The sequence below is a fragment of the Rhinolophus sinicus genome, chromosome 2 (genome assembly GCF_057876585.1).
Source record: "Rhinolophus sinicus isolate RSI-liver-muscle chromosome 2, RSI-T2T, whole genome shotgun sequence".
Classification (NCBI taxonomy): Eukaryota; Metazoa; Chordata; class Mammalia; order Chiroptera; family Rhinolophidae; genus Rhinolophus; species Rhinolophus sinicus.
The window spans coordinates 94,785,789-94,812,104 of NC_142502.1; the positions used below are offsets into that span (position 1 = coordinate 94,785,789).

Consider the following 26,316-nt stretch of genomic DNA (forward strand, 5'->3'; position numbering starts at 1 on the left):
TTCCCTACAGCGGCGGCGGGCTGATGGGGCGCAGCTGGAACCCCTGAGGGGCGCGGAGGTGACGCGCACCTGGACCAGGCAGGTGGGAGAAGAGTGGCTCTAGGGGGCCGGGGGCGGGGGTCCCACCCCTCGGGATCTCCGGAGGGGTGGGGACAGGGGTCTGATGACTCACATTTGGCTCTGGATGGTTCGGGATGGGGGCAGCGCGCGGCACCACTGGGTCCCGCGGGCCCGGGCACCTCTGGGTCCCGCAGGAGGTTGAAGGGAGGGGACGCGCAGCTGAGTCCGGGGGTTTTCTTTTGGATAGTGGTGGGATCCTCAAAGAAAAGAGATGAGGCTTGGGAAGGGTCGCGTACTCACCCCCAGGCGCAGACTCGGCTCCGGCTCGGAGCCCCGGGTTGGGGCGGGGCGGGGCTGGGGGAGGGGGAAAGGGACTCGCAGGGCTGCTCGAGCTCCGGGCTCCTGCGGCGTCCGCGGCAGTGTCGGGGGAGGGGGAGCAGGAGGAGGGAGGGGAAGAGGGGGCGGGGCCGAGCAGGTCCCACCCCCCACGCCAGCACACGCACGGCGCTCGCGCACTCTCAGATCACCGCGCGCCCAGCTGGGTGCGGCGCGCAGGCGCAGGGGGAGAGGCCGCGTGGGGTTCGGGGGGAGGCGGTGCTTGGCCTGGGAGGCCCGCGGCGGGATATTCCAGGGCGGCGGGAGAGGTATGGAGTGGGGGTGGGGGCGGGGGCGTCCGGCTCCTAACTCTCCACTTCCCCTCTCCATTTCTCCCCTGCAGTAGGGGAGGCGCACTGCCAGGGTGGGTGAAGGAAGGCCCGAGTGAGAGGACAGTGGACCCTTTGGGGCAGTGGGAGGGGTCCCGACGTGGCGGGAGGCCTCTGACCCGTCCCCCCCCTCCCACTCCCAAGAGCGGCGGGACTCCCGTGGCCTCTGCGCCCCCGCGGCCGGCGCTCACCTGCCCGCGGAGGGATGTGGGCTGCTGGCCTGGACAGGGGCCGGCTGCCGTCAGGCTTTCGCGAGGCGGCCTCGGCCGCTCACTCTGGCGCGGCTCCTCGAGTGTCTGCTTCTGGTGTCCTCCCTCCCCTTCCCAGCTTGGGTCTGGAGACGACTTTGTGACTTACTTGTCAGGTGCTTCTGATGTGAAGAGTGAGTCTGTTGCTTTCACTGCCGTGCCGATGAGTGGCTACCCCCTCCCCCGCTTCATGGGGTTCCCTGGTTTCTTCTCATTTCACCAGAGGCTGCATCTGCCAGCGATTAAGCATGGAAAGATGAGGGTGGGGTGGGGTGTGTGTATGCGCGCGCACGTACATAGATACAGGAGTATGTCACCCCCACAAAGATGGTGAACTGAACTTCCATTCAAACTGAGCCCCACTGGTTGGAAATCAGTTTAGTGGATCACAGCCATCCTTTATAAAACAAAGAAATACAAGACAGTAGAGTGCATGATCCTTTGTAAGGGTCAGCATTACTGCTTGGCACTTGCTTCAGGTATATGCACATGTGTGAGATGTGAGATAACGTGTTTCTGTGTCACAGAAAAGTTCGAAACATTGGTCTCCTGGATCCTCCTGTTTGCCCTCTTTCCTTCCTGAGTCTGAGTTTTCACTCTGTTAAAACTGTCCACGAGGATGCAGTTAGCACACCAGGAGTATGCAGTCAAGAACAGAGGGGGTCCCTTTCTTCAGGGAGGATACTGCCCAAGAAGGAAGACGGTTCACTGTTCATTCTTTGGAAACGTGCAATTGAAGAAAAGGATTTTGTTGGGGTGGGAAGTAGGTTGGCTTACCTAGGAAGAACTGTCTTTGGTAGACTGCCTGGTGGGAAGCAAGTGTCTGTGGGTTTGGTTGCTGGGAGTTGTTTTTGGGTAGGAGCAAGCAGTTTAGATGAAAAAGGATTTGCTCTAGTTGTTCTTTGTCTTGGATGGAATTGCCCATTTTCCCCTTAGAGCTTCTTGGATGTATATTTCTTATGGAGCTTTTTACATACTGAGTTGAAGACATTGCTTATGTATTATTATTTTTAATAATACAGTTATGAATCTGGCCATGTGATGGATTCTTGACCTATTTTTGCCTGTGCATAATTAGGGTCACCACATGTTAACAGACAGAGAAGAGGAAACATTTCAGAAAGGCTGAAATGAGCATAGAATTAAGTATACTGTGGGATCCATGAAGGAACAGTGGCCAGAAAGATGTATTATTGCCCCTGAATATGAATGTTAAAACTTTCCCTGAGGTCCATATTTCAGGAGGTGTACTCTGTTGGGTAGTGAACATGATTTAGACTCATCCTCAGCTTCTAGAATCTTAGATGATGCAAGAGTCCTTAAAGCCTATCTTGTCCCACTGCTGTTACGGTGGATTATAACATCTGGACCCACAACAGATGGATTTTCCTATTGTTTAGTTTTTATGACCATGTGTGGGCTTTGGAGGGTCTCAGAAACCAGGTTGTGATTTAGCCTTCCTTTTTAAAGGCTGATGGTTTGTTTTGGGTTGTAGCTCACACTGTGTGATTTTACATGTGTATTAATGATGACAACCAGCATGTAAGGAGGGTTGTGATTCAGATCTCAGAAATGTTGCTCTGGGTCAGATAATACGCTCTCTTATTCAGAAAGGTACTCGATTGCTGATTATTCACTAGGGAAACAACTCAGAGTTGGAAAGTCTCCCTGTCAAAACTTAAAAATATCATCTATGCCTTTACGAAAGAGAGGGAGCACTTTCCCATGTCTACTTGAAGCTGAAAAACACTTTTAGGACTGATTGGTCTTAAAGAGACTCTCAGAGTGCTGTCCTGAGAATCAGAGAGCGAGGCTGTTGTTCCCAGTCAGGATCTGGAAACTCACTGCTTATCCTGCAGATCTGGTCCCTACTGGTTAATTCAGAAAGGGATTCCACACTTTAAAACGATCACTTACAGGAGTGAAGCTAAAAGCATGTTCACGTCCGTGCCTCTTTGCTCTTCCCAATTACCCCTGCTTGGAAGGGCCGTTGGGGCCTGCAGAAGTTGATTCCAAGGTCACAGACTTAGCAGGAGAAGAGGGGAGCGTGGGGTGGAGGAGATAGGCTCTCCATAAGTAGCGTTTCATGTTTGAGTCCAGGGACCCCCCCGGCCCCCCCAAGCTCTTCCTTTCCTCTGCTCCCTTTCTGCCCACCTGACTGTCCTCCAGAAGCCTGGCTCCTTGCCACGGGCCCACTAGAGGTGGTACTAGGAAGGAAATACGAACACGATTAAATAGAACTGAACTTTGCTTTGGGCAGTTTCTCTGAGTTGAACCATACTGATTATTGCAAACAGTTCTGGACTATAGGTGTTTGCACACTTGTGAAGTGGGGCTGGGGAGGGAGCAAAGCGAGAATAGGTAAAATGTACACATTGAAAAACCAGCTTGAATAATTGAGAATTGTCAGATGCATTTAAGAACCACTGCTTTACATACTTCCGTAACAAGGTGGGGCATGAGGTGAATAAATAAATATAGGGCAAAAGCCCTGGGAACATTTTTCTTTTGTGAATCAGATTCACAAAATGGGGTCCTGAATGGCAGCCATGGCAGAAACAGCCCATTGTGCTACTGAGGGATACTTGGCTTCTGATAGTGACGCTGGGAAGACTCACCTTGGCAGGTTGTGGTGGATGTAGTGCAGATATTTACTGAAAAGACAACTTTTAATTCCTGAGTCTTTAAAGATTATGTGAGAGGCTCCATAGAGAGGAAAGAATACTTGCCCTACGTGGGGTGTGTGTCCCCCCCCCCCCCCCCCCCCCGTGAAGTTTATTAAAGCAGAATCTTAGCTGCACAGGTATTGTGCAGGATGTAATAGAAACAGCCTTCTAACCTTGGACAAGTTAACAAGTTGTTTATCATTTAAGACTTCATTTCTTGTCTGCAAACTGGTACTTACTCTGTGGAGCCCCCAGAACCAATCTGTAATGCTTAGCTGATTGAACCCCTCGCAGACTGTTGCTCTGTTATTTGTCTTTGTATTTGCATTGGGTGCTCAGGAATGAAATCATCCAAGAAAATGGTCTGTGTGAAAATACTTTGAGAATTTGTAACATGTTATACTTGTGTGAGGTTAAAGAAATTCCTGAAAGAGCGACCCTTGGACAACAAAACAGTAATGAGTTTTTAAGTAACAATACGAATACTTATTGGTCAAGAATGATTGGGGTGAAACCTGCAGGAGATGGCAGGGTAGCACAGGGTCCTGGGATTTCCTTTTCTTGGTTCCTTGAAGCTGCTAGGCCTCTGCTTTTTCCTGCTTTACCTAGGAAAGATGGGTAGGTTCTCACGCTTGTGGCTGGGCGTTGCATTTAATTTCCCTTAGTGTTTCTTTCCCCTATTGTTACTAACAGAATCTCCTTTAAGCACTCCTTTGCGACTGCGGAACTTTTCATTTGTTTTGTCTCTTTTTTATATTAGCGCATTCCTCCTGGAAGGCATTTGAAATGTATGTAAGGTGCCAGCACCTAAGGGTGGAAATTGTTCGTGTGGAAACAATGTGTAATTATGTCTAGGTCTGTGATAGTAAATACATTTATTTCTATGATCCTCAAAGCTCCCGGAGTGGTATAAGACTTTCCAGCTTTCCACAAAGCATCAGAGCTGTAGGCTCTTTCTATTTGTTTTTTTTTTTTCAGCTCATTCTCCGTGTATTAAAATTAGCTTAAAAATGAGCTCTCAGTGTGTAGGAGGTTCCCTCAAATCTCTGGGAACCTGGGAGAAGGGCCCAAGAACCCCTCCCCCTCCAACATGGAGCCTCTCTGGAGCTGGAGGCTGAATTGCAATTACAGATTCATTTTATTCATTTAACAGCTACTCACTGAGCTGCACTTGTGTGCCAGGGACTGCTCTGCGTCCTGAGCACGCAGGCAGGCACGGCCCCTGCCTATGAGGTGATGCAAGTGAGAAACTCACCTTGTGTGCACGTGAAAGGTATAGTTCCCCCCGGGCTCCACAACTGACTGGAGCGCTTCAGGTTAAACCAGGATGGAAAATGAGCATGGCTCTTGGCTTGTATGAAGTCGTTTCCCTCCCTTCCTTCCCGCCCTCCCCCCCCCCCAGGTTGTGATTCATACTCTAAACTTGGAGGGCAGCACTCAGTGCTGACCAGGAAGTGGCATTAAAAACCATCTCTGGCACTGGAATCTTCGGGACACCTGGCTTGTGAGTGAGAGTGTCATAGAGGAGGAAATATCATTGGGGTCACTTTCCATGCAAACACGAGAATCAGTGTGGAAACAAAACACAAACAGACTACATCCGAAGTGAATCAGACTCTGTGTCAGGGTACATTTGTGCTAGGAAATAACACCAAGGCCAATCAAAGTTGCTTTGAAGGAAATTGCTGTCTCCATTACTCTTCCCTGATTCAAGCCAGTTATATGGTGGTTGGATGAGGTGTTTTTCCACAGTGGGCAGTGTAGGCACGAGGCCTGGGGAATGATTCCAGGGGCCTGTAAACACAGCCTGGGCTAATCCTTCCACGACCAGCACATGGTTTTCCCAGAGCATGTTTGTGTGTGTTGCCCTGGTTCCGGATAGAGAAGCGCTCGCAGTGTGTGGGGGGCCGTACGTGGGGGGTGTCCTTCTGGTGGCTCCCTCATTCGCTTTATTCAACAAGTGCTCATTGTGCTCCTCGGTGAGGACCTGCTGCTGGGGTCAGAGTGGAGGGGACCACAGGTGTTTTGTGTTTTGGGTATTTTTGAGGAATAAGGAATATATATATATATACAATAAGAGAATATATTTGTGTGTGCTTGCGTGCGTGCGTGCTTTCAAGTTCATAGGAAGGCTTACTGTTGTACATTTGATGTCTTATGTCCTTTGGGTCTGGAGATCCACCAAGAGCTAGTGAGAAGTCTTTGAATCGGCCCCTTGTGAAAATGGAAGTGCTCCTTGGAGACAGGAACGTGTGACTCTTGCGTTTGAGGGCGGTGCAAGTAACCCTCATGAGCTAAGCCTGGGATTCCTGAGTTCCTGCAGTGAGTTCAGATGCCCAGTGATCGAGATTTGTGTGGTGTCTGCGTTTGGGATGGTGAGTAGCAAGAACTAGCCGGTCGAGGGAGATCATCAGCCTTGTCTCAGAAAAGGTAAATAAATTATTCCGTTTTTGAATCTGGGTAGTGAAAGTGGGAGCAGTGAGAGTTCCTTTGGCACGGGATGCCCAGATGTCCTCATTACACGAGGGGTACCAACTGAGGCTGGGTCAGAGTGGGCCGGGTAGAGATGGGTGTAGGTTGGGGGCGCGGCTTGTGAGCGAGCTGTGAGCGAGGTGTGAGAGGAGGCCCGGGTTTTCGTTTTTTTTGCATAGAGCGCCCTGCAGAGTTTGGGGAGGTGCCTTGCACGGCAGGGTTTGTTATATCCCAGTCAGGAAAGTTCTGGGGAGCCCCCAGGCATGGCTGCAGTTCTTGGACGAACATAAGTGTTATTGAGGCTGCAGTGCTGTGTGTGGAGAGGCAGGTGTCACCTTCTCAAGAGAGGACATGTGGGCGGTGCTGGGCTAACCTTGAGGGTTCTGTGGAGTTGCTGGGGAGCCTCTTCTCTCCTGGGGAGCGAGAGCAAGGGCCCACCCGCATCAGGTGGGAAAGCTTGGCCGGGATTGGGGGTCACTGCAGCCTGGACCAGAAGGGCTGCTTTTCAGAGTTATGGTTTTTTTTTGTTGTTGTTGTTGTTAAAGCCAGTTTTCAGTTACTGCTCAGAGTATGGAGCTCCTCTTACCCACCTACACCACAGATCGTCTTCAACACTTAAATTGGATTTAAGTGAATATTTTCCACCTGGTGTTTGCGTACATTTCAGTTGGCTCAGCAGACATGGAGTTGGGAATGGGTGAAATGTGCAGCAGTGTCAGCATTCTTGGTGGAGCAAGGATGATTTAACAGTTGGGAAAATATTAATATTTAAATTAAAGTTACCATGTTAACTGTTGCCTAAGGCTAAGAGCATGGGTTCGGGAAGCCAGCAGCTTTGTCCCTCCCAGCTGTGTGACCTTGGGGACATTATCTAACCTCTGGGCCTCATTTCCTCATGAATAACAAGGGGCTAATAATAATGCCCGTTTCATAGCGTTTTTGTGAGGCTTAAAGGAAAGGATAATGTGGAAGGACTTAGCTGAGTGCCTGACCCAGGAAAACTACTCATATGTATTTTCAGAAAGGAACTAGAAGAGCAGGTGACCCTTCCAGCTGCTTCTTACCCTGAGCTCCCTCAGGTGAAGTGAGTTTTGTGTTGCAGAGTGAGGTGGAGTGTGGCGAACGCCTTGGGCAGAAGCTGGATCTACTTCTGCTTCTGGTTCTACCCGTGGCCCGTGGTGGGGCTTTACAGGCAGTCACTTCATTTCTCTGTATCTCAGTTTCCTCATCTGTGAAATGCGTTGTGACTAGATGACATCGATGATGAGGACAGCTAGTGGGTATTGAGTGCGAGGCGCTGTGCTCTGTGGTTGGAGCGGCTTCTCTCCTGACCGCCTTGTGAGAACGTGTACATGGGAAGCCCCGTGTTGCAGATGGGGAAGCCCCGTGTTACAGATGTGAAAACCGGCGCTCGTAGTTCCTCGGCTAGGGTTACCTAGCTATAAAGGGAAAGCTGGCCTCATCTAATAACCTTAGGTTCTGTGTATCGGATGTTAGTCGTTCTATAGGTTAGCTGCCTTCTTTTGCATTTAATTTTCTGATCATAATTACATTTTGGCCGATGCTTCCTGTGTTGTCATAAGGAAAACACTGGAGAGTAGCCTTGTGATTTGAGGCTAAATTATTATAGTTCATAAACATTTCTGAAGTGTCTAGATATTCCTTTGGAAGTAAATAGTGGGTTTCCCCCCACCCTTATTAAACAGAAACTTATCTGAGGTGCTTTGAACTTATGCAAGTCAAAGCTGTGTGTAAATACTACAGTGGTAGAGGCCTTTCTCAGCAGAGCTCTCGAATGAGGCCCTTTGCAGCCAGACATTTGGCTGGAAGAACAGCATTTTTTGCAGCTGGAAATACCAAGTGGCTGTCGGTTTTTCTTAAACCCACCCCGACCTGTTTCCCAGGTGTTGCGCGAAACAGGGGTTTGCCGTATTTGTTGGTGCTGGGGAGCCACAGAGTTGAGGTGCTGCAAGCCGGAGTCATCTGTGTTGGGCTCGTGTTTGCTCTTTCTCTCCAACGTGTTCTCCTAAACCCCGCTTTTAGCTCTAGTCTGGGGTCGGTCGTGTTCCTGAGGTGTAATGTGGTTTGGGAGACTGACTCACATGGAGGCCTCGGTCAGTGGCTTGGCAAGGCCTCCTCTGGCTCCGCTTTGCTAGCCTGGATCTGTGCAGGTGTTCCAGCTTTTACCTGGGGGAAAGGTGCTCTGGTGACAGACAACCTGGGAAGTCGCTCAGAGAATCTGCTTTCTTTCAGGGAGTACATGTTCTGGTTTCAGGAGACTGCGAGTGTCGACCAGGGCAATATGGTGTGCAGGCTGTCGTTGGAGAGCTTGGAAGGGGGTCACCAGCCTGTACGTACCAGAGGACGCATGTTTCCTCCTGCCTGTGGTAGTGAGATGATGCTCGCGTTCTCCGTGCTGTTGCAGTCCTCAGAGCGAGGAGAATTCGTGTGGGTCATTCCAGCTCCCTGACCCCAGTTCGAATATGAATCAGCAGAATTGTAGCTGGAGTTCCAGCTAATCACCTGCCTGTCTTTTAACCACTAAGATTTATATTTAGTGACTAATGATCTTGTGCGAGAAGTGCCATCTCCCATGCAAGTCCCCGGCAGTCTTTTATTAAAACAAAACAAAACACTGGCTCTGAGTAAGGGCACAGACTTAGAAATAAATCCTTTCCCCCCTCTTTTTTCCTGCAGGATTCGCCCTGTGTGATCCCATGGCTTCCTTTACTGGGCTCTGGAGCCCTGTTGCCCATGTAAGCAGAGCACTCAGCCAGCGCTGTTTCAGGTAACTTTTCCCATGACGTCCTTAGCTGTCTTTGAGTCTTAAACCTCCCGTCCTGGCTGGATATTATGGTGATTAGAACAGGAGTGGAGACCCAAGGACGTGGGCCTGGGGTCAGGGAGGCTAAAGGAATCAGATGGAGCTGTGTCGTAATGTCCGGTTAGGTGAGGACATAGGTTAGGAGGTGACATTGCTGCTGAGAGGTGGGACACAAGTGGCAGATGGTAGAAGATGAAACTTTGCAGCCCTTGCCAGACTTGCAGTGAATCTGACATCTCTCGACCCCCAGTGCATTAAAACTTTCTCTTTTAAGAAGGGAATCATTTTTTTAAAAAATTATGTGCTTATTACCAAAAACTCCAGCATAAGAGAAGTGTGACAAGCTCCTCTCCTCTTAGATGCTAAGCCAGGGGGAGAGCATGGGTTGCATTCCTGTTGGCAAACATGCCTTTCGGCCCCATTCGTATACTCATTCACAAGCATTTGCTGAGCACTGTGCCTGGGATTGGTCATAGAGAGATGAATAAGAATTGCTTCCTGCCCTGAAAGAGTTCTCACAGTTGGCCACGGGAGCAAACTTGGAAACAAATAACTCTAAGAAAATGTGACAAGTATAATAATAGAGGTTTGTATGGTGCTGTGGAAGCCTGAGACCAGAGCTGCTAATGGAGGAGGGGGTGGAGGAAAGGGAAGTGGAGGCAGCCTTCCCAGAAGAGAAGAGGGAGGAGGCCCTGTCCAGGCCTCCAGGGAGGGCTGAGCGCATGGCGTGCTTGGAGAGCTCTAGGGGTTCCCGGCCAGGGCAGAGTGGGTGTGGAAGTGGCCGGGCCTCAGAAGGCAGGTACGTACATTGTGGCCGGGTTGTTGACAGTGTAGAGCGTGGGGAACCACTGGACAATGCTAACCGGGCGGTAGCCTCGGTTTTATATTCTGAAAAGTGCTCTGGGTTGGTAGAGTGAGGTGCACTGGCAATCAGTGAAGACACCAGTGTAACAATCTCGGTATAGGAGAGTGAACTGCCGAATTCAGAAGTGTTGATGGGGGGGAAGGGAGAGGACAGAGGTGCTTAGGCAGGCGGATCAGGAGGACCTGGGAGCAGTGGGTGTTGATGGAGAGAAATGTGTATGGCTTGGGAGCTGGAATTTCTGGAGAAGCCATCATCTCGATAGGAAATGCAGCCGCAGGAGGAGGATTACAAGCGGAGGCAATGAGCTCAGCGTGGGACATCCAGTGTTTGCCGTGTTCTTAGGACACGTCGAGAGTGTAGAGTGGAAATACAGGGCTAGGATACAGGAGAGAAGTGGGACTAGAGATGGAATTTACTAGTTGGAAGCAATGGGAATAGATAAGATTGCCCAGAGTAGAGGTGCGGAATGAGAGGAGGGGACCTGGGATTGCCCTGGAGAACACCAGCACTTAAGGTGCTAGCATAAAGAAAGCGAAATCCCACTATCAGCAGATTGCTAAAGAGTAGTTTATCTGCCTTTAATAGGACACTTTAAAAAAAAAGTTCTTTCTAATGGGGAAAAATGCATTAAAATAAAAGATTGTTACTTTGACTTATTTCTAGTTCTGCTTTGTTGTGTCAAGGGACTCCCTTAAGCAAACCTACTCACTCATATCTTCTGGTTCCCAGCAACATGTATGATGTGTGATCAAACACTACAGTGAATGTTTAAATAAAAGAAATTTATTGGGCTGGCCTGGTGGCGCAGGTGGTTGGAGCCCCATGCTCTTAATGCTGAGGTTGCCGGTTCGATGCCCACATGGGCCAGTGAGCTGCACCTTCTACAGCTAAGACTGTGAACAACAGCTCTCCCTGGAGCTGGGCTGCTGTGGGCTTCGCAGTGTTGCCACAGGCTGCTGAGCTGCTGTGGGCTACCTTGTGCCGCCATGAGCAGCCAATGGCCAGCGTGAGTGGCTGGCAGCCAACGAGAGCTGCGGTGAGTGGCCAACCAACTACTGGCAACCAACTGCCTCAGCCAGGAGGAGTGCAAGGCTCATAATACCAGCACGGGCCAGGGAGCTGTGTCCTACACAACTAGACTGAGAAACAACGGCTTGAACCGGAGTGAAGGCGGGCAGGTGGAAGAAGGAGGAGGGAATTTATTACAGTAAAAGACACATTTCCATTAATCCCCCTCTCTTTGAACACACTTATCCCATCGTTCTTGCGTTTCTGAAGCAGTTCTGGAAGTCCTGTTTCGTGAGTGTCTTTAGTTGCGCTGTCATGGCTGCCTTGATGTCCTGACTCATTTTGACTTTGGGGAAGATCCAGAAGTCGCATGGTGCCAGATCCGGTGAATAAGGTGGATGAGGACACACTGTAATGTTTTTATTTGACAGAATTGCCGTATCAGAAGCGATGTGTGACACAGAGCATTTCTGTTGTGATCACAAACTATTGTGAATGCTGTTGCCGAGTGCCATCCAACGGAAAGGCAGGGATCTTCAATATGGGAAGTGGCGTGTCAAACCTTAGTAACAGTGTGTGACAAGTTTCAACTTGTTCAGGGCAGTCAGTCGGGTGTGAGCTACGGTTGAGAGAAGGTGTGTTTTAAAGTGTGCCGTCAATCATCCTCCATCATGACAACACTTTGTGTCACACATCGCCTCTGGTATGGCAATTTCTGTCAAATAAAAATATTACACCATATTGTTTGATCACACCTCATAGATGAGAAGCTGTGGGAATCAGTGTATTCTGGGAGAGCAGGTTTTGCAGGGTAGGCAGTGGGTGAGGCCTGACCCATATGGTATTCTCTTAATCCTCAGAGTCCTTTCGGAAACTAAAGGCTTTAAATTACGGGTGCCATGAAGGTTGTTGTAACAGAAAATTGTGTTCTCTTTAAAACCCATCCAAACCCAATCTTGACCTGGCAGCAGAAGCTTTTGGCTGTAAGGAAACTGTTGGGTACAGAGAAGTCCTCATAAGCACCTGACTTTGTGTCAGGGCCCTGGGTTGTGCTCTGTTCAGCACGTTGTTGCTCACGTGTGCTCTCTCCCAAACCTTGCCCTCTCAGAGGCCTCTGCACCCTGACCAGGAGGAATCCAGATCTCAAACTGTACTCTCTCCCTCCAGCACTGCCGGGAGCCTCAGTGCGATTCAGAAGATGACGCGGGTGCGCGTGGTGGACAACAGTGCCCTGGGGAACACCCCCTATCATCGCCCTCCTCGTTGCATCCACGTCTATAACAAGAACGGGGTGGGCAAGGTGGGCGACCGGATACTGCTGGCCATCAAGGGGCAGAAGAAGAAGGCACTCATTGTGGGGCATCGAATGCCTGGTCCCCGGATGACTCCCAGGTTCGACTCCAACAATGTGGTCCTCATTGAGGACAATGGGAACCCTGTGGGGACCCGAATTAAGACTCCCATCCCCACCAGCCTGCGCCAGAGGGAAGGCGAGTTTTCCAAGGTGCTGGCCATTGCTCAGAACTTTGTGTGAGCAGAGCCCAGGCTGCTGGCTGCTGTGGGGCTCGCGAATGGAGCAGTTCTGAGAAGTGCGCCTTTGCCAAAGGGAAGCTGGGGGCCCCGTGGCTGGGAAACAGTGTGTCCTGTGAGAAATAAACATTTGCACGTATGTTTTCTTCCTCAGCTTTCCAGAATGTGGTTGTGAGGTCAGTGGCACTGAAGCAGTAGAAATGGCCATGTGTGGTCACACAAGATGGCAGGCTTTGCATGGAGTAGCCTCTGAGCTCCTCCAGGAGTATTAGGCTCTGGAAAATGGAGGTACAGACCAAATGCCTGTTTGTAAATGTACAGTGGAATCTGTCATTTCTAACCAGGCAAACTCCCCCCCCCGCCCCCCCACATCCAAAGTATCCCCTCCCTGTGTCAGAGGGCTTGAGATACTACATGGTTATGAAGATTCCTGGGTTCGCATGACTAAGAGCACAGTAACTTGTTTAATGGAATGTTGCCTTTTGGCTCTGACAGCACCTAGACAGTAATCCTTTCTCTACTGTGGAGTACCCTCTGCTGGGGACCAAAGCCTTCCTCTGTGCCCAGAGCACAAAGCTGCCGCCCTTGACTGCTGGGGAAATGAACTAGCCCTTGAGTTTTGCAGATGACCTCATCTTGGGCCTGTGCAGGAGAGTCAATGCCAGCTTATCTTCCATTTATGTGTTGGTATCCTTAGGGAGTTTGGGGTCTCCCTTAGTTCTTCTCCTGGAATTTCATTTATGAATTCATTTGTTCACAATATCCTGGGCACTTACTCATTAAATATTCCAGTGGCCTCTGAGCGGTAGATCAGCGTCATGATTAAGAATGCATGCTGTACAGACGGCCGGATGGCTCAGTTGGTTAGCGCGTGGGCTCTCAACAAGGTTGCCGGTTCAGTTCCCACATGGGATGGTGGGCTGCGCCCCCTGCAACTAAAGATTGAAAACAGTGACTGGACTTGGAGCTGAGCTGCGCCCTCTACAACTAGATTGAAGGACAACTACTTGGAGCTGATGGGCCCTGGAGAAACACACTGTTCCCCAATATTCCCCAATAAAATTGAAAAAAAAAGAATGCATTCTCTATATCCAGACTGCCTGGGGTCTTATCCTGACTCCACCCCTTACCACTTACTAGTGACTTCGGGCAAGTTATTTAACTTCTCTGTCCCTCAGTTTTCTCACCTGTAAAATGGGGATATAATAATGGTACTTACTTGATAGGGTTGATGTGGAAGTTAAATGAGTTAGTACCTACAAGTGCCTGGTGATAATAAGCACTCGAGAGGTATTAGCTATTTTCTAATATTACTAAGCGTGTGCCAGGACTGGGAAACAAAGGTGAGTATCAGCAGATACGGTCTTTGTCCTCGTGGAGCTTACAGTGCCCTAGGGAACATTGACACAAATCGTGTAATTAATCAAATGCAAATCCCCAAGTGGAACAAGTGCCTGTGACAGAGGAGTTAGACCATTTCTGTGGGGTTGGAGGCAGCTGCCCAGAAACGGTTGTGTCAGCTGCATTCTGGACAAGGAACAGGCATTGTGATAGAGGTCAGAACAGTGGTTACCTGGGGATGGGGAGGAGTGTAGACTAAAAGGCAAGAGGGAAACTTACGGGTGTTGGAATTGTTCTCAATCTAGATCTGGGTGGAAAATACCTGAGTGTATACATCTGCGACTAATTATGGAGCTGTGTACTTGAGTGCACTTTATGTACGTTATATAATAGTTAAAATAAATGGATAGGCATTAGCTAGGGGCAGGAGGAGGGAAAATGTTTCAGGCAGAGGGATGGAGTTCCAGGCATGTGCAAAACCCCAGTGGCAGGAGGGAATGGGGTAAGTACCAGGGACTTGAAGAAAAAGGCAGTGTGGCTGGAGCAGCGAGAGCCAGAGGGAGCGAGTAGGGTGTGGGGTGAGGCGGGCGGCGGAGGAGGAGCAGGGCCTGACTGCAGCGCCTCGTGAGCCCCGGGAAGGGGTTTCCTTGTGTGGAGGGCACTGGAGACTTGTAGGGCATTTAGCAAGCAGGTCGGCGTGGTGGGAGGGGAGACGGGTAGATTTGCTCTGTGGAGAGGGGCTGAGGGGGGCTGGCATGGCTGGTGCAGGCTTTGTAGGAGGCGATGTGCAAGATGATGACATGTTGGCCTCGGGTGGTGATGGAAGGGAGGAGACACCTTCAGGAGGTGCAGTGGGAAGGTCCAACTGACTGGGCTTGGTGGGGGGGCCAAGGATGGGTCCTGGGTTTCTGGCTTCCATGCCTGTAGCAGAGAGAGGCCTGGGAGTGGGGGAGGAAAAACAGTGGGGGGCATCTGATTGGAGGTGCCTTTGAGACACCAACAGATGTCTAGTAGGTAGCCGGATATAAATAATCTCTTCAACTGGAATAGCACTTGGTATCTATTTTGAAGGCATTTATGTACACGCATATTCTTGGTGTTCCTCGCAGCCCTTAGGTTTGGCAGGCACTGGTCCCACTTTTTAGATGCGGACACAGAGGTTTAGAGGTGACGTGATTTCTCAGGGTCCTCCAACTAATAGATGGTAAGGCTGGTCTTAAAGCCAGATCCTGCGACTTCCAACTCAGGTCTTCCTACGTTACGGGGTCTTTGGCGGTGGGTGAGCCCTCGCCGTCTGAGTTGATGCCCCCTAGCCGTGCTCCTAGAGGAGAAGGATCCGATTTTCCCGTGTTCGGTGGGTACACCCTGGAGCCTCTTGCCTGCTAGGCCTTGATTGCAAGGAAGTGAAAGCTTTTAGTTTTCTGTCTTCCCGGTTGAGGAGTGCACTTCTCCCCAGGGCTCCTCTGACTAAGCTTGATTCAAAGCACCTCTGGGTATTTTCGGAGCTAATACCCTCTCCATCCGACCTCGGGAAGGGCCAGTAGAATCTATGGCTACTTGCTCTGCTGCAGTGGCGACTGTGGCCAAGGACGAGGAATCACCCAAACCAGGCCTGCTTTGCCTGTGGTGTCTCCACTGCAGCAGCTCGTCTCCAGCAGGCTCTTCATTTCTGGTTTTTGGGCTGCTCCCCAAAGGCTGCGGGAGGAAGAGACCCCTGTCCTGAGGTAATGGAAAGGTGGAATTGGTATTCTCAGCCTGGCACCACCAGCTCGGGCTGGGCCTTGGGTCTGACCGGGGCAGCTTGACCTGAGCCACCCTCTAAGTGCAGGTCACTTGCCTTCTGCGGCCGGGCTAACTTCTTCCTCTCCCCTTAATCCGCAGAAAGTGTGTTCATCCTTTCATGAGTTCGCAGGGTATTGGCTGCTCTGCTGAATCCCCTCACCGCCCTCCCAGCTGTCAAGGTTTATCCAAGTCATTCCAATGACTCTCCTTGCTGTCCCCTCCTCTGGCCATCCCTGGCCTCAACCACTCCTCCCAAGGTGTTCTTGCCGACCCCTGGAAGGCTGTGGTTTCCACAAAGTTGGTGGCCACAGCCCACGCTCCGTTTGTGACGCAGGCCCTCGCAGCACACAGCCCAGAATAGCCTCAGCTTTGCTGCTTTTCCAGCTGCCCTATCACTTTGCAAACTGGGATCTAATTTGCTGTCCACCCTCCCCACCCCAGTCTCTCAGCCAGTACTGCTTTCTTTGCTCATGAAATATTTATAATCACAGATTCTGTTTCCCTAGGAGTATAAACTTGCTTTTGTGTTTTTCCCTTCCATGCCCTAAAGAAGCTGCCCCTGACGGGTCCCAGAACCGCATTTCTCTGGGTTCACACACTTCATCACAGTGGCTGCTGCCATGCCCAGCTCTACCCAGGGTTGGATTCCCTCTGCTACGCCACTGCCGAAGAACTGCGGTGGCAGAGGGCTGTAGATGGGTAGTGTGGTCGGGACACCTGGGTTCCATCCTGCTAACTGTGTGACTTCGGGCAGGCCACAGCCTTGGGGGTGGGAGGCCTGGTACGCGGGACCCAGCAGTGGGGTGTCTCTGCAGTAGACCAGGCATGGCTCTGATTGTAGCCCTCACCCGAGCAACCTTGAAGGGCGTGCCCTTGGCTGCACATGGGGACCTGGCCAAAGAATGTGCAGAGATCATCCCGTCACCATCAACACTCCTGGAAAAACAGTGAGAAGCCAACCACCTCTGGCAGGGGTGGCCAGGCCACTTCCTGGATGACAGGCAGCTCCTTCCTGGAACTCAAGCTCAGCCTGGCTTCAGCGGGGCAGCTGAGGGCAGTGAGAGCTCACTGTGAGGCAGCAGTCATCCCAGGCAGGCTTCCTTCCAAGTCAGTGGGAGGGGAGCCCCTCCCTCGGCAGGGGACAGAGCCCTGGGGACTGGCTGGGGCCTGCGGGGGGCCAGGGGGCCTGCTGCTTCACTCTGGCCCAAGCCGCAGCCGGGCACCTCCCTGAGGTCCCTGCTCCATCCTCTCCTTGCCTTGTTTGGCTTCTTGCGTTCTGTCACGTTCTTTGAGAATTCTTGTTTGTGACCAAAATTGCATGATATTGGAATTAAATACTTAACTGAAATTCAAATCTGTCCCAGCCGCTTTTGTGTTTTTCCTTTCTCTAATTTTGAAATTCGATCTTGAACCCAAAGTCGCAGGATTTTGTTTTGTTCTTTCCCACCTGGAGGACAGTTAAACAGCACAGTTCAGTGCCTCTCAACATTGTGGACAGTTGCTGCATTGTTTTGCCAAATATGAATACTTTTCCAAAGTATTTGGGCTTCCTGGACTCAAAGTGGTCATCGGTTTGTTTCTCAACTTTCGGCACAAGCCATTATGATTTTTTTAAAGCCGGTGGTTTCCAGCCAGATCCAGGAATAGTGATAATCTGTTGTTATTTGCTCGATATGATAGGCTATCTGATAAGACATATCACAGCATTTTTTTAAAATGAAAGTGAATTTAAACTTATTTTATTTGGAGGATTTCACAAGAGCTCTTGAATAATTGGGATGCCCTTGGATATTATGAAACCTTGTTTGGCAGTTGATTTTTGGCCAAATATTTACATGCGAAATAGAGGCAACTCTTGGTCAATTGGGAGTGCTTAGGGCTGCCCTCTCTGCTCCCCACACCTGCTGCTGGCTCCCTGCTGGCTTGTGCCACCCGAGGGCAGGGAGGGGAGAGAAAGAGAGAACTCTTCCACTGGCTGAGATTTTCAAGGATGCTTTGCATGTCCTCCTGTGGACTTCCAGGGCTGGGAGTGGGCTGTGCCACCCCCTCCCCACAGGCTAACCCAGTGCCCTTGCTGTCTGGCACACACGGGCCAGGGAGCAGAGCTTTCACTGGTCCATGTGCCTCACTGGCACTGTCCTTAGCCAACTGAGTTAGCTCATCATTTTGCTGCCAGCTCTGGTTAAAGGTTTGCTGGTGAAGAAGAATGAAACCTTTGCTTAAAATGAGATTTTAGGGTTGTCTGAATTTTGTTGTCCATGCTGGTTCCCACAATATACAAACTGAGAGTTGGTTATATAGTTCTCTATTTTAAACAGCCTTTGCTGCAGACAGATTTCCTGTCCCATAGGCTTCCCTTTATACTTAATTAAATTGCTTTCTGGTACGTAACTGCTTGCAGAGAGACTGTGTGCATATATGTTTTCTTTGTTTTGTTACATATTATAACAATTAGTTTTACTCTTACCCATTCCCTTTATAAGATCATGTATTTCTGTTTTTAAAAAGCCTGATACTGAAGTACTTAGACGTGCAGTGTCATGATGTCTGCAAAAAATTATCAAGTGATGACCCTAAATGAGTATGTGGTGATTGTACTATGCTTTCAATTTTTTTTTTAGGTTGCACATTTTCAAGGTAATGTTAGGAATAAATGAAATAAAAAGGAATCATTGCCTTTTTATTTTAAAATTCGGATGATAAAACCAGCCTGTGATTGAAATGTACTCCTGCTGGCCTGGGCTCAGGCTGGGCCCCCTGAGCCTGGGGCTCTGCACTGGCTGCTGGGGCCTGGATAGTTCAGCGAGCAGGAGCCGGGCTGCCATGCACTTATCCACTCACTGCTGTCCCCGCTCTAGCTTCTGGCTCGGCCTTCCACACCGCAGCTCCCCTCTCCCCGTGGCCCCGGCTTGGGTTGTATTCTTCCCTCCTTCCAGTTCAAGAACGTTTAACTCTGCATTCCCAGCATCTGCCACATAGTAGGTATGCAGTAAATGGCGAGTTAATAAATTACTTCTGTTCAAGTCTGTGGTAAATTTTTAAAGGAAAGGAGAACTTTGTGTTTCCCAAGTAACCACTGCTAGTCTAGTGTGTACTTTGAGTTTTCCCTTTGGTGACGTAGATGGGAACGCATAGGGTGCCTGTCGCACCAAGGCCAAAGGCATGTCAGAGCTAAGCCACCTGCGGCTTGAGTTTATTTCAAAACAAAACTGGTACGGTTTGAAACTGTCACTGTGACCGTGTAGACTTCGGGGCTGGGGAGGCCCCCAAATTTCCCAGATGAAAGTAGGAGATTCAAGAAGAGAACTCGGATTTTCAGGGTCCCAGTGTAGTTCTCTTAAGTGTACCTCACAGCATCACTGAGCACTGATTTTCACCACTGAGATTCGAACTATGATGAACTTCCTGAAAAACACTTATGGGTGGGGCCATACCTGCCCTGGGCTGTCAGGGTGGAAAAGAGCGTTGCTGGTGAGGAATTGGGAGAAGCTTAGCGGCCCTGGCGAGCGTGAGATTTCCCGAGGTGTGGTGACAGGGTTTGGGGGTGCCACGGTGATGGCCTGCGGGAGGAGCAGGACGTTTGCGCTGCTGTGATGGCTGAAGCCTCCCCTCTGACGCCTTCATTCCCCACTGGGTCCCAGAGCTTCAGAGCCCACCTCACTGCTTCCTCTTCTTCTGAGTAGCAGCTGCTCCCTCATGGGGTCCCCGTGGTTCCTGAATACCGCTTCTGGCAAACCCCTCCCTCTGCAGTGCGCTTTCACTCTACCAAATGCTCTCACCTCTGTGCTCTCACCTCAGGCCTACTGCTAAGGTTTCCTCCAGCCTTGAACTTCTGGACTCCAGCCTTGGCGACAACTCTGGATGGTTGGTAGGACTGAGGTCCTTATTTCATAGAAAACTGAGTAAGTACTCAGTGGCGTTGGGCCCAGGGTTCTTCTCATTCCTCTGTGGGGCCCCTGCTGTGCCCGGCACCCCCCACCATAGCACTTTCACACCTTTGCAACTGGGCAAGCCCCTCGGGCTCAGGAGCAGGGTCCAAGGTCTTGTTCACTGCTGTGCCCCTCATGCTCAGTAGGTGCACAAAAAATATTGAGGTCTCCAAAATTCAAATTAGGATTTTCAATTGAGGAGTCTATGTACAGATGTCGAGTATAGGAGTTGGCAAAAGTGGAGACATTTACAGAGTATTTCCAAAGACTGGTGCTGGACAGGCTTGCATATATCCATATAGATCCTTACCCGGGGATTTCGCCCACACTGGCTGGGTGCCCAGTGTTTCCTGCTCATAGGATACCTTTCCCTGCCAGGCGTAGACCGACAACCCTGTTAAACTGTAGTTCACATTCATGGTCAAAGAATCAATGTGTGCTTTCTTGGAGAGAACCCATGATGAGGTGTGGCTTTGGGCCATACCTTTGATGTCTGTCCAGGACTAGCCAGGATGAAAAAGGAACCCTGAACTGGGACGTGGTTTCTTTCTTTTCCAAATATAAAATATGATGTCCTCACCTAAACTTAACTTTCAATCACAAAAATGGTAGTACCTTCAAAAATTTCACGCAACGATAAAAAAGATAATTACAGGTGGGTTATTTTTTTCTACAGGGGTTCAGAGGGCAGCAATCCCTTCAGGCTGGGTGAAGATGGGATGGGTGGAAGGGGTAAGGTGAACTGAAACAGCTCAATCCTGGGCTTACAGTCATTGGGTTTAAATGATGTCCTTGGAAGCAATCGGCAGCCCTTGCGCTTAGACAGGGGACAGAAAGAAAGGGAGTAAGAGTGGAAAGGAAATAGGACGAGATGCATGTGATGAAAAGTGACAGTGTGTCACCGTAAATTGGCTTCAGTGTTCTTCAGTGCCCAGGCCGTTGGTTACTTCTTGTTGGCAATTTTCCCACCTTCCTCCAGCTTGTTGAATAAACATGCGTGCTAATGGACTAAAGTTTTTAAAATCTTCACCATGTTTAGGAGAAAAGAAAACTGTGCAAAGGATAAGGCAGTGGTTCTCAACGGGGGCGTGTGGCAATGTCTGAAGGAGACATTGTTGGTTGTCACAACTGGGGGTGGCATGTAGTGGACAGCGACTAGGGATGCTGCTAGATATGCTGTGACATAGAGGACAGGCCCCCACAAGAAAGCACCATCCAGCCCCCAGTGTTGGTGGTGCCAAGGGGGAGAAACCCTGGGGGTAAGACTAGGTGGGAGCTTTTGTGTGTGAGGGGACAGGGCATCTGGAGTCATAGCAAACTGTTGCGTCCTAAATAATGGTATAGAGTTACAGGAATGAAACCCACACTGAAATCCATGGAACCGCACTTGACCACTGTTTATCTGCCCATTGCCCTGCCTTGAGCCTTGACGCTGGAGGGGTAATGAGGATTTAGAAGGGCTACAGCTTACTGAAGAGTTGAGAAATACACTAACAGAGTCACAACAGAGTCAAGGCCACCAGCAGACTGGGACATTTGGCTCACAGAGTGCAGATGGAGGGACGTGGTCCACACGAGACGTCAGGCTGGGGTCAAGGCTGTAGGTTGGGCTCAGCCACTTCCTCATCATGGGCTGGGGCAGCTCGGCCAGTCACTTTTCTCAGAATTTTGGCTTCTGCCTCTGCCCTTGTATCCATGACTGTCCTAGCAGTAGCACCAGCAACCTTCCTACCTTATAAGTCTTACAACTTGGGAGTCACTTTTGGGTTTGTCCCGCTTTTCCCTGTCCGTTTTTAGTGTTCACAAAGCGCTGCCCACTCGCCAGTGGTAGAAGCGATCATCCTCCATCCCAGGGCCCTACCAGCCAGGGCACATGCTGCCCAGTTCCTGTGCCAATCCAGCTGCCCACCAGAGGCCTCTCTCTACGTGGACATCGCATCTCTTTCAGCCTGGGGTCTGTAGCACATGGTTGTAGGAGCCGAGAAGAGAAACCAATATATTAAGGGCTTGTTTTGTTCCAGTTTTGTACTAGGCATTTTGCACATTCTGTTCCAAGTAGTGCTCGCGATGACATGTGACATCACCGTTGTGACTAATGTTTGAGTGAGAAACCCAGGCTGAGAAGAGTTAGGGGATGGGTAGTAAGTGGCAGGCTGGGATCTGAAGTCAGGCCTTGCTGACCTCATAGCTTCTGCTCTTTTCTGCTGTACTGACCTGTGGCGGAAGTATTCTCAGTAACATGCTGTCCCTCAGCTATTAAAATCATCTTCCGGAAGCATCAGTCGGATGAGCACTGCAGATACTCACAGGTGCTTCCAGTGGCCTCTTCGGGCAGCTGCTTCCAGCCAAGGGCAGTGCTTCCTGCTGGAGGCCCGCTCCCTGCCTTATTGATCAGCACTGTTTCCTGTCCCTTGCAGCTTGAGCATCTACTCTGGCCAAAGAACTGGGCCTCCGCCTTCCGCTCTGTGTGCCCAGGCCGACTGTGGGTTCTCTGGGGCGCCTCCTCTCGGCTCTCTGTGCAACACTCAGCACCAGTACTGGCTGGGCTCTCAATGTTTGCTGACTGTTTGTGTCCTTCTCAGCCCCCATGTCAGACTGCTTCCGCTTCTCCAAACCCATCCGTCAGCTGGAAAACCCAGGCCAAGGAAGTCCTGTAGAGGCCAGCTAGACAGCTCTGCTCACCTGGTCCCTCCAGTGTGGTGATGGGGTTTGTTCTGCTCACACTTTGTCTCTCCAACCCTGTCCGCTCTGCTGCTGCCTCCATGCCCAGCACGAGCCAAGCTGAGCCCACAGCTATGCCTTTGCATGTGTTTGGCTTGGAATGTCCTTTTGTCCTGGAGAGGCACGCACTGATCCTGTGCAACCCTGCTCAGACATCTCAGCGGTGAAATTCTGATCTACTGGTGGCTGGCCAGGTGGCTCAGGTGGTTGGAACACCTTGCCCCTATTGCCGAGGTTGCCGGTTCGATTCCCACATGGGCCAGTGAGCTGCACCCTCTACAGCTAAGATTGTGAACAATAGCTCAGCTGCCACTGGCAGGAGTAGCTGGTGGCCACTGTGAGTGGTCGGCTGACCGACTGCCTCAGCAGTTGCAGCGCAAGGCTCATAACACCAGCATGGGCCAGGAGCTGTGTCCTACACAACTAGACTGAGAAACAAAGGCTTGAACCGGGGAGCGGGAGTGAGGGGGGTGAGAGGCAGAAGAAGGGAAAAAATAATTCTGATCTACTGACATTTATTGAGCCCCCGGATTGACATCTTAATTTGCCCTTCAGGACCCCTCTTGCCCCTTCCCACCCTGCTCCATGCCCAGGAGACTGAACTGTATGGACTGCACTGGGGGCTCCCGTGTTCTCTGGCCTCCGATTGGGTGTGGCCAGTAGGAGGCACCAGCCGGAGCTTGAAAAAAAGGGTAGGGGTGTTTATCACGGCTCCCGGAAGGGCCGCCTTTCCCCCACTTCCTGCTTTCGCTTTCTCCCTGCACGAATAGCCTATGTCACCACACTCCTTCCAGGAGCCGTGGCCCCAGGGCACTGCAGTACCCACTGTACTGGCCCACACCTTTGCAAATAGTCCCTTTGTTAAACCTTCTTTAAATCATCCTAACTACTGAGCGGCCCACCTGTACGTGCTTGGACTCCACTTAATACAAACACTGTGTGGACCCAGCTGGGCAAAATATGGTTCCTGCCCTGGAAAAGCTCCCAGAAGGTAACCGAATCAGTTCATTCTATGGTAAGTGTCAGCGTGTCTGTACGCATGGCCACCCTGAGCCTGGGAGAGTCAGGCTGCCTGAGGAGATGCCTGGAAGCTGGACGATTAGTCAGAGTTAGTCAAGTGACAGTCGGAAGTGCCAGCACCTTTCATCCCAGATAAAGCCAGAGGGTGACACCCAGGTGGATGTACGGGGACCTGCCCGCAGTTTGGGGTTCCTAGAGGGCGGCAGTGAGTGAGGAGGCAGGTGGAGGTCACACCAGGGGCCCAGACTTAGATCTCGTCACTGTCCTCCCGTGAAAGGCCCAGGGGCTCCTCATCCCAGATATGCATTTGTCAGAACTGCCCAGCTGTTGTGTTGAGTTGCCCTCTAAGGGGATGGGGTGAGGGGCCAGGCAAGCAGCAGGGAATCTGTAAGTTCAAGAGATGATAAGAACAGGAGGGCAAGGCAAGGCGGGGATGGAGGATGGCAATCAAGAAATATTTGGGGGGAAATAGGTATTTAGCAGGTTGAGATAGTTTGGCATAGAGGAAAGTCATGTTGGGAGACAGGGCAGGGGCCCAGAAATTCAAGTTAGCACAACCACGCTATTTGGGGATACGCTTTAAGGGGTGAGCTTTGTTTTCAGAGGGACCGTGTGGTGGGAAACAGTGAAGGAGGGTGGATGGGGAGGGGAGGGCTGCACATGGGGAAACCAGCAGGCTGTGGAGGGAAGCTTGGCCAGCTCGGGTGGTGCTGGTGGTGGCCTGGGCTGAGGAGGGAGGGGGCCTTGCCTGCAGCATCCCTGGGAGGGGGCCCTCAGCTGCCCAGTGCAGCTTCTCAGCCCTGACCTTGCACTCAGGAGCTGCCCCTCCTTGAAATGAGCCACGTCCTTGAAATAAAATGCATCCCTGCACCTTGCACCTTGCGTGTTAAAGCTGCTAGGCCACCTAATTGTGAAACTGCCCCAAAGGTGGAATGCGCCAGATCTGGTGAGTGAGTGGAGGCGGAAGGAGGCCAGGGTGCCTTCTTTCTTGGTCTTCCGGCTTGGGGTGCTGGTGGAGCTCCTCATGGGGTTTGGGATCCTGGGAGGGGAGCGGAGAAGAGGAAGGGAGTTCTTTTCTGGTTGTTGAGGTGTGTTTGTGGACAGGAGACTACACTGAACACAATGTCAGGGGAGAGAACAGAGTAGGAGATTTCAAAGGCATCAGGATGTAATGGTTCTTGACCATGAGGTCACTTAAGGAGAGGAGAGGGAGAGAGGAGCACAAGCCAAGGGCAGAGAGCTGATGGAGAGCACTGATGTTTAAGAGGCGGGTGGTGGAGGAGGAAGTTGGGCAGGAGATCAAGAAGAGATGGTCACGGAGGGGCGGGGGTGGGCTGGGGAGCCGAGTCCGAGAGGCACGGAGGTGAGCGTGAGGAAGAAGTGGTCAGCCTGGTCAGGTGTGGCCGGGCCCTTTAAGTGAGGTCTGCAGAGGAATGGGTGATATGACCACACGCCCGTCATTGGCGAAGTGGGCAGAGGCAGCCCACAGTGGGGTGAGAAGGGGGTGGCCCAAGGGGACAGTCGCTGGGAGTGTGAAGGACTTCTTCAAGAACAGAGGTGGGCCGTAGCTAGAGGGTGACATAAGGCGTGTTTTAGCCTGAGAGAGACCTGGACATCTTTTTATAGACATGTGTCTCCATCCCCTCGCTGCGACGGTGGTCTTTGGTGAGATGTTAGCATCGGTTAAAATAAAAAAACAAATGGAGACCAAGCTTGAAAATCTCCCGAGTAGACAAAACCAGTTGAGTCACTCAGGCAAAGCTTAATGCAGCTTATTTTGCAAGACTAACTTGACCTGTGTCAGTTCTTGCTTATGCCCCTGGAAATCACAAGCAAAATTGAAGCTGTTTCCCAAGGTCGATATGAGGTATCCACTGAACAATTCCCTATCCTTTAAGAACATTCTAATATTATAACGAGTCCTTAGGAAGAATAAACAGAGCCTTGTCACAATCTGAGCTGCTTTACAGCAATATACCCCTGAGCCTCATTCTGAGTTTTGGTTTGAGCGCTCCCAGTTTACAAACTGTCTTTTTGGTGTGTGTGCAATAAACTCGTACTGACTGCTACTTTACTGATTCATTGGTTTCTCTTCTGTTATTGCTGAACTTTCGACACGTGGTAAGTGCTCAGAGGTCAATATGAGCAGCGCAAGAAGACCCGCTAGCACTGCCTGTGTTTCACTCTGAAGGTCTTCCCTCCAGTGATGCCCACGCCCGACCAGGCTGACCCCTGGAAGGATCTTGGAACAAAATTGCCTGATGGAGAGCCGGACCCTGGGTGGAGGTGGGCAGAGATCCTAGGAGGGATGGATTTGAGTGTTCCTCTGACTTGGACTGAAGGATGATTTGATGTTCGGGAAAGTAAACAACCATTTGGTGCCATCCCCGGATTCTGCATTTCTGATCACCTGAAGATCATTGCATGGTGCCTTTGTGCCCTTTCAGGTATTGTGGGTGTCTCCTGCGGGTTAGAGCAGCAGTGATCTCATTTAGCGAGCACTCCCTGCCTGCCAGCCCCCTTCGAAGCATTTTCCGTGCTAATACCATCTCGTCTTCCCAAGGCCTTAGGAGGCAGGCCCTGTCCGTCTCTCTGGGTTTTGCTCTGTACTGCAGATGTGGGGAGTGTAGCTCAGACTGGGGGGATAAGTAACTGTCTAAGGTCCCGGGGCCAGGAAACGGCTGCGGTGGGGTGCTGAGCCCCTGCAGTGCTGCTGGAGGTAAGAGGAGGCTGTGGTGCCTGATGGAAGGAGGTTCCAGCAGAGGGAGAAGCAGGGGAGCCTGAACAAGCGAAGGGAGCCTCAGTGCCCCGCTGGGCAGCACACCGGGTGCTCAGGGAGGTCCATAGGGGGGGCAGGATATTGAAGTTGTTCACTCCTGAAGGCCTTGGTGGGGCGGCTGTCCATTGAGGGTCGGGGTAGAGAAGGCAGAGCTAGGCTGCCAGAGGGAGGGAGAACCCTGGATGAAGAAAGGGTTGTCAGTGCCCTGGGGTGCTGAGCCCCCCTGATTCCCTGTCTGTACAGTGGATAGGGTCTGTTCCCCAAGGCTCAGTGGCCACGTGGGGTGGCGGAGGAGAGCAGGTAGCTGGGTCGTCCTGGGTCAGGGTCAGCAGGGCCTGGCAGGGGGAAGTGCCCCCCCCAGTGCGTT

The 26,316-nt window shown here is 51.1% G+C and overlaps 2 protein-coding genes and 1 long non-coding RNA gene across 16 annotated transcripts in view; 2 read left to right on the top strand and 1 right to left on the bottom strand.

Annotated features, from left to right (window-relative positions):
- Window positions 1-1,259, bottom strand: part of TMEM63B (transmembrane protein 63B) — a 24,993-nt gene extending 23,734 nt beyond the window's left edge. For 3 of the 7 annotated variants that reach the window (XM_074333008.2, XM_074333010.2, XM_074333002.2), the window contains exon 1: window positions 361-492. The gene's annotated coding sequence lies outside the window, so the exon portion shown is untranslated. Of the gene's footprint in view, window positions 1-172; window positions 318-360; window positions 493-955 lie in introns of those variants that run through there. The other 4 variants (XM_074333005.2, XM_074333009.2, XM_074333006.2 and 1 more) reach the window with 4 other exon arrangements.
- MRPL14 (mitochondrial ribosomal protein L14) overlaps window positions 1-12,516 on the top strand; it is a 12,869-nt gene extending 353 nt beyond the window's left edge. Inside the window, exons 1-4 of one of the 8 annotated variants that reach the window (XM_088795693.1) lie at window positions 1,326-1,741; window positions 7,085-7,132; window positions 8,858-8,938; window positions 12,015-12,516. In XM_088795693.1, coding sequence (XP_088651819.1) covers window positions 1,632-1,741; window positions 7,085-7,132; window positions 8,858-8,938; window positions 12,015-12,381 — 606 coding nt within the window. In that variant the 5' untranslated portion in view covers window positions 1,326-1,631 and the 3' untranslated portion in view covers window positions 12,382-12,516. Of the gene's footprint in view, window positions 1-549; window positions 705-774; window positions 800-1,115; window positions 1,147-1,325; window positions 1,742-5,962; window positions 6,109-7,084; window positions 7,133-8,012; window positions 8,501-8,847; window positions 8,939-11,955 lie in introns of those variants that run through there. The other 7 variants (XM_019738472.3, XM_019738471.3, XM_088795691.1 and 4 more) reach the window with 7 other exon arrangements.
- A 10,309-nt stretch (window positions 12,517-22,825) lies between these two features.
- LOC141571658 (uncharacterized) lies at window positions 22,826-25,554 on the top strand. Its single transcript, XR_012496619.2, has 3 exons — window positions 22,826-23,165; window positions 23,987-24,116; window positions 25,297-25,554. It is a non-coding gene; the product is annotated as an uncharacterized LOC141571658 (long non-coding RNA).
- The last annotated feature ends 762 nt before the right edge of the window (window positions 25,555-26,316 follow it).